Raw genomic sequence first — 17569 nt, forward strand, 5'->3', positions numbered from 1 at the left:
CTAGGGGGGAATCAAGTATTTTAAATAATAATATATAATAATATAAAGGGAATAATAATACATAATAATATAAAGGAAGGAGGTTAAAGGAACTGACAATTCTCCATTTTTTCTGGATAGCTCCTGCTAGCTTCTGCTCTTTGAGCAGAGAACCCACATGTGCCTGTAATGTTCAAGATCTTTTGATGTAACTGATGGGTGAAATCCACAGCATTCACTGTATATCGAGTTTGACTATTTCTACACCAGCACTAATAATTACCTGTACTCCATTCCTAGAATTCCTGTGCAAGTTTCTTTTTTTGTATCATTTAAAATGGAGTAGTACAGCAGAGAGGAGCTGGAATCCCTGGGCTGAAGAATTCAGTCTAGAAACTTACTTCCAACGTCAAACAATAGACAGAGTGTATGAAAAGATAAATTATTCAGTAATGGGTCCTACACACTTATAATGCACAAGTTGTAATGAATCTCAGTTGCTCTTGTAATTTTGTAAAGTTGTTTACCTAATATGGTAGATGTGCCATATGGTACACTAAAGAGAGTGTTAGAATGAGGACGTGAAGATTTCGAGGTTTTTATTTCTAGTTTTGTAGGCATCTGTAAACTACATTCAAGCTGTCCTAGAATGAGAGCAGGGCAGGAATGCAGGCTGCTCTGCCCCTCCATGCTCACTGCTGCTGCCACCTGATAACATCCTCCATCTCTTCCTCCCCTGTTCCTCGGGCACTGTGGCCCAGCATGGGGCTGTGCCCTGGCTGGATGCCATCAAAGAAAGTCTTTCAGCCACTCTCCACCTTTAGGCTGGCTTAGTTTAAGTCAAGCTTTTTCACCCTTAATAAATCATTTGAGCAGCTGATTAACTCTTCTGCTGGGTAGGGAATGTGCCCAGGCTTCTATTCCAGAGAGTTCTTTGGTATGTTGCTTATGGAATTTCACCATAGCTAAAACTAGCAACGTGCTTGACTGAGGCAGCAGCAAAGAGGTTGGGACTGCCCTGCTCAAAGCAGCATTTCTGTCTTGTAAGAAAAGGGTAACATGACCTGCAGTGGTGTCTGCAAAATCACATCTACTTTGCAGCACTGTAATTTGTCAAAAATTGATAAAATGGGAGTTAAAATTCATACAGATGAAAAGGGCAGTTTCTTGTTCACCCTTGAGTTTCAAGTGATGACTGAGAAAAGCATTTAAGTACAAGAATAAAATATTAATATGAAATTCAGAGGATGTAGGCAGTCTCTCGGGGTGATGCCACAGGGGTAAGTGAGCAGAGCTCTGGGAAAGGCTTAACATTGTAATTTTTAGTTATCAGCCAAAGCCTAGTGCAGGTGAGAAGAGAACTTAGAAACTAGAAGAGTAATATCCCTCACTATGAGCTAAACTTCTAGGATTTTTGATTTAAAGGTATTTGCTCTATTCTTTGGGGCCTGTATGTTAAGAGCAAATACACATCAGTTTCTATGGGAATTTTTGGCAAACAGCTTCTCCCTAGCAGGTATACTTGCATATTTGGGGACAGGGTGAGAACTGGACAGTACTTGAGCACTGTTCCCATTGCTCATGGGGTCGACTGTCAAGCAGATCAATTTAATTCATGTTAGAGTACTGCAAGTTTAGTGATCACCACAAATGTGCAATGGGGGAAGAGCTGACACTCACATCTGGGCAACCCTATGTAGAGAAAACTAGGACATATTTAAAGTGATCTCCTTTTCATAGATAAAAAATGGCACTTGTTCCTCCAGGCAGCAGCTTTCAGGCCAGTCAATTCCCCAGAATCATCAACCAGCAGGTGCTCAGCCCATCCCACTACAACAGAGCTCCAGGCTCTAATGCTGCCCATTCCCAAAACATAACAGCAAAGCTTATTTTAAAATCGTGATATAAGAGGTGCTATTTTAAGCTTGCTACCCCTTAAAACTTGAAAGTTAAGTTAAATCAGGCATTGGAATAAGTTGCCCAGAGAGGTGGTGGAGTCACCACCCCTGCAGGTGTTTAAGAGGCATCTGGATCTGGTGCTGGGAGATGTGATTTAGTGCTTTAAGGGTTACAGTGGCAGTGCAGTTGGACTTGATCTTAAAGGTCTCTTCCAACCTTGATGATTCTATAATTCTGTTCTGTGAAAGATAAATTGTACCATCTGATAATATTGTTTCAATTGCATCTGGTAATACAGTTTTCTGTGGAAACAACGCCTGGCAGAAGAGCGCATTTATTGAAAGGCGGGTTGTATTTTTACATTATTTACTTCCTTTATGATGGTTGCACAACAAGGTCAAAGTGCAGGCGCCTCCTGTAAGCGATCATGTCCACCTGCAGCCGGCGCCGGCCGGGCCGGGCCGCGCTCCCCGCCGAGCGCCGCTGCGCAGCGCGGCTCTCCCCCAAGGGTTAAGCGGCGGCGGGGGTGTAACGCGGGCTGACACACGGGCGGGGATCGCCCCGCCGTGCCGGCTCGCAGCTGCGACTGGACCGTTCAAAATTGCCGTCTCCCTCTCTTTTCCCCCCCGCCTCCCCTCTCCCTCGTCTTCCTTTTCCCTTCCCGGCGCTGGGCTCTCAGCCGGGCGCGCTTTCCCGGAGCTGGCCCCGGCCGTGCTGAGTCAGACCGCGCCCCGCGCCCGCCCCCGCGGCCCGGCCGCACCGAGGGGCTGCAGCCCCCGGCTGGCCCCGCCGGCGGCGGCGGGAGGGAGGCAGGCGCGGGGGCTCCTCCTCGCCCGCTGCCCCCGCCCGGGGCTGGGCGTGTGCCCCGCCCGCCCCGCCGGTGGATCAGTTACACGCAGCTGGCACAGGTGCGGGGCGCCCTTCAGACTCGCGCCGGCGGGGGAGACCCGGACGCAGAGAGCAGCAGGGAAAACATGCAGCCATTTTGGGCCGAGGCAGACAAAGAGCCGCCGGCGGCCGCGGCCGCCCCCGCCGCCCCGCGCGGTTCCCGAACCCCCCGCAGCCGCGGCGCGGCCGCACCGAGGGGCCGCAGCCCCCGCCCGCCCGCGGCCGCCGGGGGGCCGCCGCCGCCGCCCGACTCCCAACTAAGCGTTCGCAGCCATTTGCACGGCCTTTTATAGCGCGGGCGCCGGCCAATCAGCGGCGGGCGGAATCCCTGCCCGGCCGGTGATGTGCGGGCCGGGCGCTCGCGCGTGCGCTGTTGGGCGGGGGGGCCGAGTGTGAGCGGGGCGGGGGGAGGAGGGAGCCGTGAGAGGGGAGGGGGGGGAGGAGGGAGCCGCTCACAGGAACCCTCCGAAAAAAAGATGGCGGCGGGCTCGGATCTGCTGGATGAGGTTTTCCTGAACACGGAGGTGGATGAGAAGGTGGTGAGCGACCTGGTGGGCTCCCTGGAGTCCCAGCTGGCGGCCTCCGGCCACCACCACCAGCACCACAAGGCGCAGGAGCCCCTAAGGGCCGCTGGGGGGCTGCTAGGGAACCATGTTGTGAGCAGCAGCAGTAGCAGCAGCAGCCCTAGCCCCAGCCCTGGAGGAGTAGTAGTAGGAGGCAATGCTAATGCCCAAACAGAGAGCAGCAGCGGCAGCAAGATGGGACTGAGTGCCCCAGAGATCACAAAAGCAGGTAACGTGGGCAGGGGTGGGGGGCTCTGAGGGAGAGGGGCCCTCCCCTCCCCCCACTCCCCAGCTCCCGCTGCCTCCTTCCCTCACTGCTTTCCCCCCTTTTCCCTCTCTCCTCCTTCTCGTTGTGGCAGGAGCGGGAGTGCAAAGGGTGGTATCGATCATACGGGGGAGAGCCTCCCCTCATCATGCCCCCTCGGTGTGTATCCGCGCCTCTGCTCCCTCCCCTTTATTTTCCCTCCTCGCCCGTGCTTACTCGAGGGTGTTGGATCATGTGTGGGGGCAGCCGCCCCGCAGAAGGAGCCGGCAGTGCCCGTCCGTGACTCTGCCGGTCCCCTCTGCTTTTCCTGCCCTTGTTGCCGGAGTGTAAAAGGGCTCTGTTAATCTCGGGGACTGAAGGAGGCAGAGCCCACCCCCTTGGTCATGGCTGTGCCTCCCATGCCGCCTGTGATTGCTCCCCTTCCCTTTCCAGGGGTGGAGGTTATGGGGGGGATTCCCTCTTGATAATGCCGCCTTAGCTGTCTGTGTAAATGCTCCTTCCCCTCCCCCTTCGCTGTTGCTGAAGTGGAAGGGGGTGTTATTAATCATGACACCTATTTCCTGTAGAGGAGGAAGCGAGGGGGGATTTCAAGGGGAGGAAGTCCCTCAAAATGCTTCCCCCCCATATCTGCCTGCCTTGATATTCCCCCCGCACCCCCTCCCTTGTTCCAGGGGCTTGGAGGGGGCACGGGGACCTCCCATTCCTCCTCTGCCCTCAAGGGGGGGCAGTCACAACGCCGGGTCCCGGCAAGGGGGGGAATTCAGGCCACAACACCCCACCTTGCACAGCGCCTTCTCCCACCCCCGGAGCTGCCTGGGAATATTCCCCCCTTCGTCTTGTGAGCCTTGGAGGGGGGCAGTGTGAAGGCTGGGACCGAGGGCTCGCTGCGTGGGAATGGAGGGAAGCTGTTTTTCAGGGGGATTGAAAGAAATGTCTCCCCAGAATCTCTCTGCAATTCCTCCCCTCCCCCCCTTTTTTATTTTTGATTTTGTCTTGCTGAAGTGTAAGAAGATACTACAGACCGTCTGTTATGATTGATGAAGCTCTTCTAGGAGGATCTCCTTGACCCCTTATAATGTGCATCTCAGTGTCTGCCTGTCACTATTCTTTTCCCATTTCTGTCTCCTTAGGGCCAGGACCTGGACTGTGTGTGATTGTACTTGTGCTAACACCAGGCCTTATCAAGGGGCATGAGGATTATTCAGGACAAGAAGCTACATCATCTTGTCCCTTCTGAAAACCAGCTTTGCTTTTTATTTATTTATTTATTTAAACTATCTGGGGCTGTGGGAACTTCAGATCCGTTGGAACAAATTCTGCAGCAAGGAAGAGGGGTCTTCTAGAAACCTGCTCCAGGCCTTGCAGTACTTCTTATCTTGCCAGGCTGATGTTTTTCTTTCCTTTCACTTTTCCTATTTTGCTGTTGTTGAGCCTCCTGATCTGACTGACTTACTTTGTAGGAGATGACAGGATTAGAGAGTAATGTGTGCTGGGTATAGGGAATATGTCTTAATAATGTGTTTTCCGTGGCCATTTCCCCCCCTTGAAGTTGCAGTCCTGTTTCTAAATGGGATGTCAGGGTCCAGAATGGGGAGGAGGTCTTAGATATCTTCTTACTTCCCTTGGTTCATGTTAAATCTGTTTTCCCTGTTCTGTACTGTAGTGTCAAAAGCAGGGGCGTTACAGTTAATGCTGGGTCTGCCAGTCTTTGGTGGGATATTGGAGGCTTTAAGATAACGCATTCAAAGCCATGTTCAGTTTGTACTCTGTCCTGTTTTCCTGGCTCCAGGCAGGCAGCTTGGGAGATGGAGAAGACCTGGTGATAAGGGAGAACATTCTGTCTTTGCTGGACTTCTCTTCTTGCTCATTCGCTGTGTTTAACCTCGCTGTTGTTTTGCAGGGGCAGGAGGAGTGCAGGGGGGTGTTATTAATCATAACACCAGGTCCCAGACTTCAGCTCTGGATGGAGCCACCACAACGAGCACCAGCACCACCACTGCAGCAGCAGGAGGATCTGAAGTCACTGCTGCTCCAGGGACCCTCAGTCAGGGCAAATCGGTGGTTATCAGCACCATGGCAACTGCCTTGTCCACCAGGAATGGCAAGATCGGGACCACGACGGTGCAGACTTTGAATGGGAGTAACGTGGTGATGAACTCTCACCACACAGGAAGTGCTGCTTTCTCTGGGACTCCTGTGACTGCCAACCCCGCTCCTGCACCTGCTGTCGCCCCTCTCGTTAACAATGGACCCGGATCCGTGGGGAAAGGAAACGCTGTCAATGCTGTTTTACCCTCAGCTTCTAACACTGTCATCCAGACTTCTTTCCTTAACACTGCTGTGTCCTCTGCGTCCTCCTCGCCCACAGTGATCTCCTCGCAGCCGCCCGCCAGCGTCGGCGCCGGGGCGCCCACGGTGACGCTGGTGAGGCCCCCCATCCACACTGCAGGACCCACGGTGGCTGCAGCTGCTGCAGCCACTCAGAACGGGAGCAATACTGTGATCAATTCAACCATCAGTGTGGGGAGTTTTCCTGCTGTTGCCACAGCCACTGTGGGATCTGGAGTTTCCCTCCAGACGTCGCTTGTGAACAGCCAGTCTGGTTCCAGTGTGCCAGCAGCTCCTGCCACGCAGGTCATCAAATCTGAGTCTCCTAAAACTATAGTGCAGGCAGTGTCCCAACAGCAGACGCTGGCTACTGCTGGCCAGCCCAGTACTACAGGGGGTAACATGATTATTGGGCAAACTATGCAAGCTGGGCTCTCCAATGTTGCTCCCAATCCTGGTGGGATACCTCCTGCAGCTCCTGGCACCCCCACAGGAATGGCTAAAGGCACTGCCAACACAGTGGCACAAAGTCTGCCAAGGACTCCAACACCAACTACGAGTGGAATCAGAGCAACTTTGACTCCTACAGTTTTAGCACCTCGTTTGCCTCAGCCACCTCAGAATCCGACTAACATTCAGAATTTTCAGTTACCACCAGGTAAGTCAGAGGATTGAGGAGTTTTATTTTGGAAGTGTCTATCTTGCAGGGAGGAAGGAATCCAAGTAAGATTCTGTGCCATTGAATTGTGAATTGTGGAAAAGGCATGACATGTAATAATGAGAATGGCCTGGTGTTGAGTAGTAGTAGCATAGTAGCATTCCACTACTTGGTGTTTGATTTTGGGTGACCAGAAAGTCTTTTCAGCAGTAATTGAAAATAATTCTGCCTGGTATCTTTGTTCCAATGGGAGTGTAGATGAAGCTGCAAACTGCCAAAGTGTGACAATGGAACATTATCTAATGAAATGTTGTTATTTCATTAGCACAAGAGACATTTTGAATTTTCAGGTGGTTTTGTCAGTTTGTAACCTTTATGTGCTGCTTGGCTCCCTCCTGTCCCTGCGTGCCCCCAGTACCACAGAGCTCTCATGAACAGAGAAGCAGCAGATACAACACATGAAAACTGCCTACTTTGGCTTTAAATACCTTCAAAGTCTGACTTAAAAACTCACAGATTTGAAGCTTATGATCATCTTTTTAGTCACTGGCATTCTGATACAAAGGCAGACTTCCTATGTCCTTACCTCACCCTGTTGTGTCTAGGGCTGCAGCTCTTGTAGTAGGTAGTCTCATGCTTAGTGCTGAGCATCTCTGGACAAGGAATCCAGTCCTGAACTCAATGGATGTGTGAAAAGCAGGATGAGAAGCATTTATTTGCTCAGAATTGTTCTGTCCCTCCATAAATATCCCAGATTTGGAGATTTAATGTTATATATTTGCTGTTATTCTTGAATCAGGCTTGATGCTTGTATCCACTTTGATTTTTAACTGCAAATACTTGTGTGAACCTACACACTGCTTCATAACAATACATACAAGGGCTGTATTCTTAGTGCTCACTCTTTTCAGGGCAGTATGCAAAGAACAGCTCATTGAATTTTGCTGCTAACACTGAACGAAATTGGTGATGGTTTTAGTAGGTGCTCTTAGTCAAATACAAGTGGTCTTAGTAAAATACATCTCCTGGAACTCCTGACCAACCTCAGAGCAATGCACCTGTCACATGAAGTAGATCAGGAATTATGTGCTGTGGTACTAAACTCTGTGTTTTTGTGTGATATGCTCTCTGTGCCGTGTGATGCCATGTAGTTTGATGAAGTCTGTCAAACATTCTGCATATCCAAGTACTAACTGGTATAAATATTCCTCTTTTTTTTCCTGTAAAAGATTATTCCATATATGAGTAATTAGAATGACATGTTGCTAATTTAAAGAATAGCAGTAAAATTCAGGTCTTGAAATTGTGGTGCTTGATTTGAAGCCTGTAAATTGATAGGTTGGAAAAGCCTTATTTTGTTTATTGCCATATTGTATCAAAGGATTGATCCAGTTTAGTCTAGTGCCATTCATACCTACCATTTTTTGTTAATACCACATTATAAACCTGATTATGAGGGAAAATACTAGAGTGGAATCCAGTGGGACTGTTTTTCAGGTAGCTGATGTTTTCACACTGCCACAGCATCCTGAAATGTGTTACTCCTGGAAGCAGCATTGCCAGTCCTTAAGCAAAATTGGACCATAAATTGTTCCTTTGGAGTTCTTGATAGATCAAAGTAAAACAATACAGGTTCTAAGAACTTGGATTTTTATAAAGCTTTTTTTTTTTTCTGTCCTACACTTAAAGAAATATTTATGACTTCAAAAGAATAAGCATGACATAAAATAAGCAAGTATATATGACTGGATACATAGAGAGTGGAAGCTGAGTTCTTGCATGATAAGACAGGCTTAATATTAAAAAATATTTTTTTAGTGGATCTGATTATTTTTCTTTTACATTGCTTTAGTTTGTTTTTTATACTTTGCAAAAGTAACCAGCATTGAAAATGCCTTGCAAAAACCATCTCTTTCAAAATCTTAAGAATTGGTGGGTGCTGGGCTCTTCCAAACATCTCTCAGAGCCCAGGTACACTCATAGTGAGAGGAGAATGGGTGGCTGTGCTTGTGAGGTTGTATTTTAAATACAGGTTTTTGGAGGCAGTTTGGTGCTGTGAAGCTGCAGCTGCAGTGCCTGTGGGCTCTGCACCTCCTGCATTCATTGATTGGCATTCACAAGTTTGTTTCTAAAAGTTAACAGTAAGAGTTTCTGTGACAGTGCTTGAAGCAGTTTGAAATCATACACTGCACACACACAGCTTTTTACACCAAGAATTACAAACACTTAGAAAATTCTGATGGAGGGTTTGACCATGACAGCACAGGTTTTACTGTTATTTTCTTATCCAGAATTACTGTTTCTAGCTCTCCAAAATACAGTTACAGTGTCACATGTATGGAAAGCAGAATGTAAAATGTCAGCAGGAGTTAAAAGCTGGGACTCGAAAATTAGAAACCTTACAAGGTTTCAAATGTTGTTTTTTTGAAAGACCCTGTGGAAAATAAACTCCATCAATGGTGTTTAAAATATATTACTATTAGAATAATGCTTTGTATTGCATCAAGGCAGTTATGCAGCAAATCTTGACTGACCAAATTGGAGATGTTTGAAGAGCCAGTGGGCCATAATTGTTGTGACCTTACTGGATTTTGGTGTATTTCTTCTCCAAGGAGCTGAGCTATTGTATCTGTGTATTAATGATGGATTTGTGTATTAATGATGGACTTTGGCATCTTTGAGGAAGAGGATTGTTGTCCTTAGTCTTTTCTTCAGGAGCCTGTGTTTGGGACTTTGGCTCCAGTTGGACAGATTTGGGTAATGATGCTCCCACAATAACCTTGTTCACACCCTCTTAGAAAAGAGATGGAAATACTGTGAAATAATTTTGTAAGGGGGTAGGAACAAAAGTTTACACAATATTGCCTTAAGGATGCAGCACTGCTGAAACTGGCTGGAAATGAATTGAATGAAGCTTGTTGTTTCTGAGTACTTCAGTAATGAGAGATGTGTTATGAGCAATCATATGGTAAGAGGTAGAAAATCAGTGAGTTTGTTAAAGTGGTAAGTCAATGTTCCATGGTTAGAGGTGCTCAGAAAAGTATAACTGGGATTATGCACTAAAATTTATCTTTTGCATTGTAAGAATGTGTGAAGTGTTTGGAGGTCATTGCTGACACAGGGTAGGATCACCTTGTAAACTGACAAAACTTGGGTACTTTAAAATAATTTTTAAAAACCCCACCTTGTCCAGCAGTGCTGTAGTACAGGCCCAGCATGTGTGAGTTTGTGCTTACCTAGCACTGCTGTCAGCTTGGGGTTCAAAGATTTGATTTCTCTTCTTGCAAATTTGTGTTGCTACTGTCTTCTCCTTTATCTTTATGTACAAACACCTCATAATAAATTTTTAAGGTGTCTGCTTAGAGAGAGGAGCAGATTGGTGAGTGCTGAATGTATGCAGTGAGAATAGCATAGAGCAGGTAGGTCTGAACAGTTTTCTCCACTAGCTTAGGTGAAATTGAAATCTAGAAACTTTCACTTCCCTCTGTCCCTCTCTTTTCTTTTACCTTCTGAATGACTGTTAGTAGTTATGAAAATTTGGTGGCTAGATCATAAAGACTGGTATTTTCCTGATTAAATATGGTTTGGTGACATGTGCTCCTGTTTGAAGATAGCAAATAGGATGGCCTGTCATCATGGGTTTGTTTTTACTTCTACAGTCATCACCAGGCTTCCCACTAGCAGTGGTGCAGTTCTGCAGCTGTTGTAGAAGAGAATTGTTTTGCCTTGTATCTAAAAATAAATCTTCTTTATTACTTTCCCAAAACTCACTTGGATCTGCCAGTAGCTGATGGTAGGGGATGAGACTACAGATTTCTTTGTTGCTTTCTTTCTGAAGGGCATCTCGTGTGCCTTTTCTGTGGTGAGGGCAGGATGGGCCTTTTATAGATGAGAAAGTGCTGTTAAAGAGGCCCCTGAACAGTGGGATGTTCCAGAGTTCTGAGCTCCAGCACTGGTTAAAACTTAGCATTGATGCTTCCCAGGAGCAAAGGATTCCTGAAGGAGCATCAGGGCTCTGCATCTGCACATCCTGGGAGATGGACAAACATGAATGTGCACACCCAAGGGTTTCCTCATGGCCTTAGAGGCTCAAAAAATTTGGTATTAAATTTGTCCTTTTTTTGTAGAAATATATTGGTTTTTAGCTTGTGAATCCTATCCAAGAAGGATTCTTACTCAGGCCATGGTTATGGTGGCTTTAGGATGGGAAAACTGCCTGAATAATTTAAAGCATGGCTTTGGGTCCTTCTGACTTTCAGGACTGGAGTAACTGAAAAATAACTTCTGCAGGAGTAATTCCATTTCCTTCAGTTGGGAGTTGGGGTAGTAGGTGGTTGGGCAAAGGAGAGTGGATAAAAATGTAGAAGGGTGGAAACTGAGAAGAATCAAAGCGAGCAATTTCTGTAACTTTTTCATACTGAGCGCCTCATTCTTTGGGTTGCTTTGTACTTGAAACATGTACCTGAGCAGTCCCTGAAGGAATTAGGATGTGGATAAATGAGGAAATCATCAGAACCCCATAAAATAAGGAACACAGAAAGGAACAGGGGAAATACTATGAAGTAGTGGAATGTGGTTGTTTCTATTTCTCACTGACTATAAGCGAGTTCAAACATATCCTCATTACAGTTCCCTGTATGTTGCATGTGCTGCCAATATTATGCCTGTTAAGTGTGTTGGCATGGCTCGATTTTGTTAAAAATAATGTCTGCACTGCACCATGACAATGGGGGTTTCTTAGAGAACTTCCAGTATGTTTTACTTGCAAAGCATTTTACAAAATGTTTTAATCCTTGCAACCTGCCTGTGTGGCTGCTAAATGAAGTAGTATAAACTCTGCTTTAGAGCTGGGGGAAAGAGCAAGTTAGAGAAGTTCTGACTTGCCCAAGGCCATGCAGGAATCAATATTTTGCCAGGATTAGAGCTTGGGAGTCCTGTACTTGGCTTGTAAAGCAGTATCTGTCTTTCTGGAAGATGACCATGGATCTCTTCTGGGTGCAGGGTGGATTTTATGTTCAAATCATGCATCAGCAAAAGGAACATTCTGCTTTATTTGGGATCTGCTCCATCAGATGTGCCATATGTCACCAGCCTGAGAGCTGTGTTTGTTCCCATTGCACCTTCCATAACTGAGGACTCCTGAGTGCTTGGCTTTGCACCCCAAGGAGCCTGAGAGGGCTGTGCAGTTGGGGTTTCTGGTTCTGTTACAGTCTCTTGATGTTGTGCACATCTGATAAGGCTGTGTCTTTAAGTGATGGGATCTAATGGGACTGTAATTGTGATTCTGTTAAGCTGTGAAAGTTGTTAACTCTGATTATATATTGTTCACTTCTGTTATGGAAAATACTGTTCCCAACAGCCTTTGGAAGTGTATCTATGGATATGTCTGTGTGATCTTCAAATTGTGATCTTCTGGGGATTTGGTATCACTAAGCTTGTGGGAAAGGTTATTGGTCAATAACCAGAAGTGATTTATTTCTTTTGAAGTGTTTTGCACTCTGCACAAAGTTACATGTTTTCCATCTCTGGAAATTTAAGCAGGTTGCTTGTGAAACCTTCTTGGTTTGAGGACCCCAAATTTGAATGTTGCCCAGGACTTGAATCCCTTACTAACAGAGAATGCTGCAGCCCTGTTAGCAAAGTGAGGTGGAAATGCATGAGTTTGGGCCACTGATAGGAGACAAATTATATCACAAACTCTTCAAATGAAGTATTTTGGTGTATGAGAACTCTTACTCTGTCTTCCCTGTTTTGAGAAATTATATGTAAATATAATTCTAAAAAATTTTCTGAAGTAGTTCTAGAACACAGTTGAAAATACTGATATTTAAACTATCTGGGCTCAAGGAAAGAGAAAGTGCTGGTGTGTGGAAAGGTTGCTTTGTGTAAAAACTGTGTGATCAATACTGACTCTGCTCAGAAGGAACTGGACACAGAAGTCACTTAACACATTAAACATTTTTTGTTACTGTGTTCATTTTTTTGGTCAGAAATCTTCAAAATCATAATTTTTACCTTAAAATAGCTACTCTTGTCAAGATTATTTTTTGTTTTGAAACTTTATGCATGTTTGTAACTCCATTAATCTGTCTGAAACTTCTCTTTGAATCTGTTACCATTGCTTTATGTAAGGAAAAAAGGAAAAAAAAATTTGCTAATTGGAAGACTGTTAGGAAGTTTAGCTTTATTAGGCACATTATCTCTTGTGAAAGAAGGGTTGGAGAGGTAGAATTTTGAAAATAGAGTTTTTCATAACTGAGGAGAAATACTGTATATTTCTGTATCTGTCACAATGGTAGAGAGGAGGTTTTTCAGTTATTTCATGTTATGAACCCCAGAGCTGTGGGTGAAGGAAGGCCAGACTAGGCAGAGTGGTGCTCCCAGGTGACAAAGGGCTTTTTCTTTGCACAGCCACAGGTCTGTTCCTGTGTGCAAATAATTGTATCAGCTCTCTTGGATCTGCTTCCTTGTAAGAGAAGCAAAATTGCTGATACAGCCTGCTCTGTGTACAGGTTGTAATTAAACAGGTGTAAAGATTAAGTGATCCTCCATATTTCAGATTAAATGAGGTGGTTTGTTTTATTTTTTTTTTTTTTGCCATAGACACGTGAATAGAGCTTTTTGTTTGTTTAAAACCTTCTAGGACAGTTTTACCTGAGCTTACTCTGGAAATTTTTACACCAGTTCTATTCTGTGGGAATTTCTTCCTGGAAATTCTGGTTGTCTTCTGGTGTCTCAACTGAGAGCCAGTTTTTTACCACAAACCCTCCTCTCTTGGAGTAATTCTCTTCAGGTGTTTTTAGCATAAAATTTAATGCAAAAGATAATAATTGTCCTTGAGGTCTTATGTATGCCTTTAAGGGTTTTTTAAAATACAGAGTGTTTTTTGTGAGAACAAAATGTTGATTGTTGTCACTGGATAATGGTATAGATCTATCAGTAATCAAGAAAGAGGTGATAATTATAAGGAATTGATACACCTGCAGTGAGATCTGTTCAGCACCTCAGTAGAGCTGTCTTAAGGTGTTGTATAAATATATCTGATCTTTGGGTCTGTAACTGTTGTCAGACTCAAAATAACATTTAAAACTATGGGTTTCTGTACTTAGATTGCCAGTAATCAAAAAGTTGCACTTTCAACATCAAAATGTTGCTCAGCAAAATGTGTTATAAAATAGGTTAAATAGGGATGGTGCTTTTACTGGTATTTGTAGAGAATTTAGTGCAAGATCCAGTTTGATACCAAGCCCTTTTTGTGGGATTTGGAAAAGAATGTTGATGAAAATTAAGTAACTTTTTGCCATGCTAGATCTCTGTTTATAAATTTGACTTGTAACTTATGAATGCTATGTATATTAATTTTGATGCTTTTCCCTTAAAATGCCTTACTAAAATGTGTTTTTCACTTAAACATACCCAGCACCTAGACAAGGAATAACATGAAACTCACAGCAGTGTGTAATATTATTTTCCATGACTGACATGACTGTCCTAAGATTTGTATTGAATTGAGTAAGCCTCTCTTGTAAAAATGGCCTAACTTATGATTATAACCTGATTAATAGATGCTTCTGAGAGTAGTTGAACTGTTAAAAGCTATCACAGTGCTTTTGTGCAGAGTAAAGCACCTGCTGGATAGACTGTGCTAACAACCAGTGCAGGTGAAAAATGTGTGCTCCAGATCTCAGAGTATAAACAAAAGGCAAGCAATGAGGTGTGGTGCTGTGCTGGAGTGTTTCTGAGAAGATTTGGGGGCAGCAAGGCTCTGCTCAGTGTCTGCACACCCTCCTGCAGTTTATTCATCAGACATTGCTGTAATGAAGGGAGGGCTCCATTCAGAGCCTCTCTGCCAGTGCAGTCACATCAGGTGCTTTTTGAGTCGTGGTGTGGCCAGTGGGACCAGTTGTGCCCTCATGAGTCACAGGTGGCAGCCACAAGGAGCAGCACTGGGCAATTGCAGCACCTGTGGCCACAGAGTCCATGGAGGGAGCAGAAGGGTTTGTGCAGGGATCCGTGGGGAGAAGAGCTCTGGAGGGAGCTGACAGTGACTGAGCTGGGTGGAAGTTAAAAGACAAGCATGAGGAGTTATTAGTTTTTAACAGACACATGTGCAGTGGTGTTTGCAGTGGTATTAAGGGTGGATTGGAAGAATATACAAGTGTTCTTGTATATTCTTGTATATTGGCTTCACTGCCTACAAATCCTCCCTGGATGGAGGCAGGAGATGCCCCTTCCCACAGGGATTTGCATCCCCATGGGGATGAGGCCACACTGCTGGGAGAGGGAGGAAGAGGGAGCTGCACATCACTCCCTAAATCTGATTTTTGGAGCAGTATTCCCTCTGGAATGATTTCACGAGGTAATCGTGAAAATTTTCACGATCTCAATCTCATGCATTGAGATCAACCTCTTAGTTCCTTTCTTCCTTCCTTTTTTACCAGGGTATCATTTGATTTTCTTTCCTTCCCTGTCCTCCATGGGGGAGGGGGAGAAAGGCACTAATTATTTATAAGTGTTAGTCATACCCAGTCATTAAGCTTAGTCATTACTCAGGACTGTGCATTTGATGGTTGGTAAAAATCAAAACGAAACCTGATTTTGTTGAAAAGCATTCTGAATTCAAGCTTACAGGTGTGAAAATAATTCTCCTCCTGTGTTCAGACTAACTGCAAAAGCAGAGCTACTTAATAAATGTTGCTATCAGCCAAATGGCATGTAATATCATGTCCCAGTTGATGGTTTGTATTGAACTTGCAGGCGTAGTGTTTGGCATATTCTCAAAGCAGGAGAATTCTGTATGGGCAGTGAGAGGCGTGAATTCCCAGAGGAGGATGTGGAGGGAACTTTTGTGCTGAGGCTGCCCTGGGGAGCTGGCAGTCAGTGGAATTGTCCAGCTCTGGGTCTCCACAGCTTCAGCTGGAAAGGTGGCAGCAGCTACAATTACAGAGAGTCTATACCTTGAGTAGGCCATTCACAGTGGGGACAAATTAAAAGAAATTTGTTCTTGGTGGCTTCTCATGGACTTAGTTGGTTTAGGCTGTTGCATTCAAAGCATTGATTTAAAGCATTACTCCTCATTCAGTATTTCTGTGCAGACTCTGGTAATAAATGCAAAGTAACTCAGCCTTCCCATTTCTTCAGGTGCTTGAACAGCACTAATGTTGACACACCTTGGTACAAACAAACTGTCACAAATAAAGACAGGTTGAGTTTTAAAACCTCCTATTTAAAATAACAGACGTAAAGAATTAGTGACACTTCATTTTGTGTCTTCCTTTCTCAAACCCAAATCTGATTTTGGTATAATTGCTTTGTTGTTTGATCTAAGTATATTGAAATTAATGGCAGAGCTGCATCTGAATTGCTTGGAGATCAATAATTAAAGCAATTGGTTTAGCTCTTGATAGTGTTTTTCTTAGAGCTGTTTCGACATCAGACAGATTTGTGTGATGATTGGGCTGCAGTTTGACAGAGCACTCTGGTGTTCCAGCTTTGTATCCTTGACTAGAAAGGAATGTTAACTCACTTTCAAGGAATTTAGCTTTCCAGAGAAGTCAAAATAGTTGCAAATCACATTGTTGTTGAAGCATTTGTCAATTGTTGCTGTATAAAATGATGCATTTTCCAGAACAATTCTTACACACCTCTTCAAATGAGCAGGTGAGATTTTTTACATATGGGATCACTCTTAAATGCAGTGTCTTTTTGGCATTCCAACATGACATTATCCCTTTAACTATATTCTTAAAAGGTCTGTGAATCAATACTTTACAAATGATTCACTTCTTTACCTTTTAGACAGTTCAGTTGTGTTGTTTGAAACAGAACTCTTGCATGGACGAGTAAGCAAAAGCTTTTAAAATTAAATCGAATTTTTTGTCTATTGACTCTTCTGTAAGAAAAAACAAGCAGTTTTTCATAATGTGAACTTTTGTACTTGGTCTGTAGAAAATGCAGGATTGTTGAGGATATTTGCAAACATATCTTTTACCTGTGTTGACAACAATCATAAATCAGCTGTTGAAGAATTGATGTTTCTGAGACCATAATGGCTGGTTGGAACCTGTGTGTGCAGGCTGGATAGAGCAGTGGTAGCCAACAGTGCAGTGCTGCTGTTGTAGGTTGTATCTTTTAGGTGCTGTGTCTGGGTAGAATTCTCCTTTACTCCAGAGTGACATGAGTTGAAAAGGAAATGGAATTTGCTTTTGTAGTTCTTGTCTAAAACTCTATGCCATGCCAGTCTTCAGTGCCTGTTGGGAAAAACTCCAAGTATTTTATATTAGAGGTGCTCTGAAGCAACACCTGGCAATCATGCCATGTTTTTTTCATGGTGAGTTGTAGCACATCTTCAGTGCAGCAGGTGCTGAGCATTGAACAGGTCCCTTTCCTTGGGCACAGGGTGTGCTGTGTGCTCAGCACAGCTGCGTGCAGAACCTCAGCCTTGTGGCTTTGGGCTGCCCATTGCCCTGGAGCAAGGCATGAGGGCATTGGCACAGGTTTGTGCTGTGTGCTGGACAGCTCTGTCACTGCCTGGCAGTTTTGTGGAGCAGCTGCAGTCTCACATGGGCATGGGGTCATTTCTGATACCTCCTGATCCCTGCACGGGGGAGACTTCTCCTTAGGCACTGTGCTCATCCTTGTGGAGCTAAGGTGCCTTTATAGAAATCACAAAATGACCACGTTTGTTGATGAAACTTGAAAGCTCAGATTGCTGATGAGGCCAAAGGCTTTGGCAAGAAAGTTCAAGTAGGATTTTTTCTGGATTTGTGCAGCACAGGTCTCCTGAGGTTCCGGGTACCTAAACTGAAGTGTATCTAATTTATACTGAACAGTGGCGCACATTTCTCCTCAAGTACAAAGTAGTGTGTCTAAAATAAATCTAATCTGCACTTCTGTTACCATTGACAGTTCTGTTCTACCTGCCTTGATTTGTAATCCCTGTTTCTCATGAGTTGGTCTGTAGATGGTCCTTAGTGAGCTGCTACTCAT

General features: G+C 44.8%; 1 protein-coding gene across 2 annotated transcripts in view; it reads left to right on the plus strand.

Moving 5' to 3' along the window:
- Window positions 1–3181: 3181 nt before the first annotated feature.
- The window catches only part of TAF4 (TATA-box binding protein associated factor 4), a 37063-nt gene continuing 22675 nt past the window's right edge, over window positions 3182–17569 (plus strand). Inside the window, exons 1-2 of one of the 2 annotated variants that reach the window (XR_012583043.1) lie at window positions 3182–3558; window positions 5495–6580. Coding sequence is in view for 1 of the 2 variants with exons in the window: in XM_005489065.4 (XP_005489122.2) it covers window positions 3243–3558; window positions 5495–6580 (1402 nt within the window). In the remaining variant the exon portion in view is untranslated. The remainder of the gene's footprint in view (window positions 3559–5494; window positions 6581–17569) is intronic. The other variant, XM_005489065.4, reaches the window with a different exon arrangement.

Source organism: Zonotrichia albicollis, chromosome 17 (genome assembly GCF_047830755.1).
Source record: "Zonotrichia albicollis isolate bZonAlb1 chromosome 17, bZonAlb1.hap1, whole genome shotgun sequence".
NCBI classification, from domain to species: domain Eukaryota; kingdom Metazoa; phylum Chordata; class Aves; order Passeriformes; family Passerellidae; genus Zonotrichia; species Zonotrichia albicollis.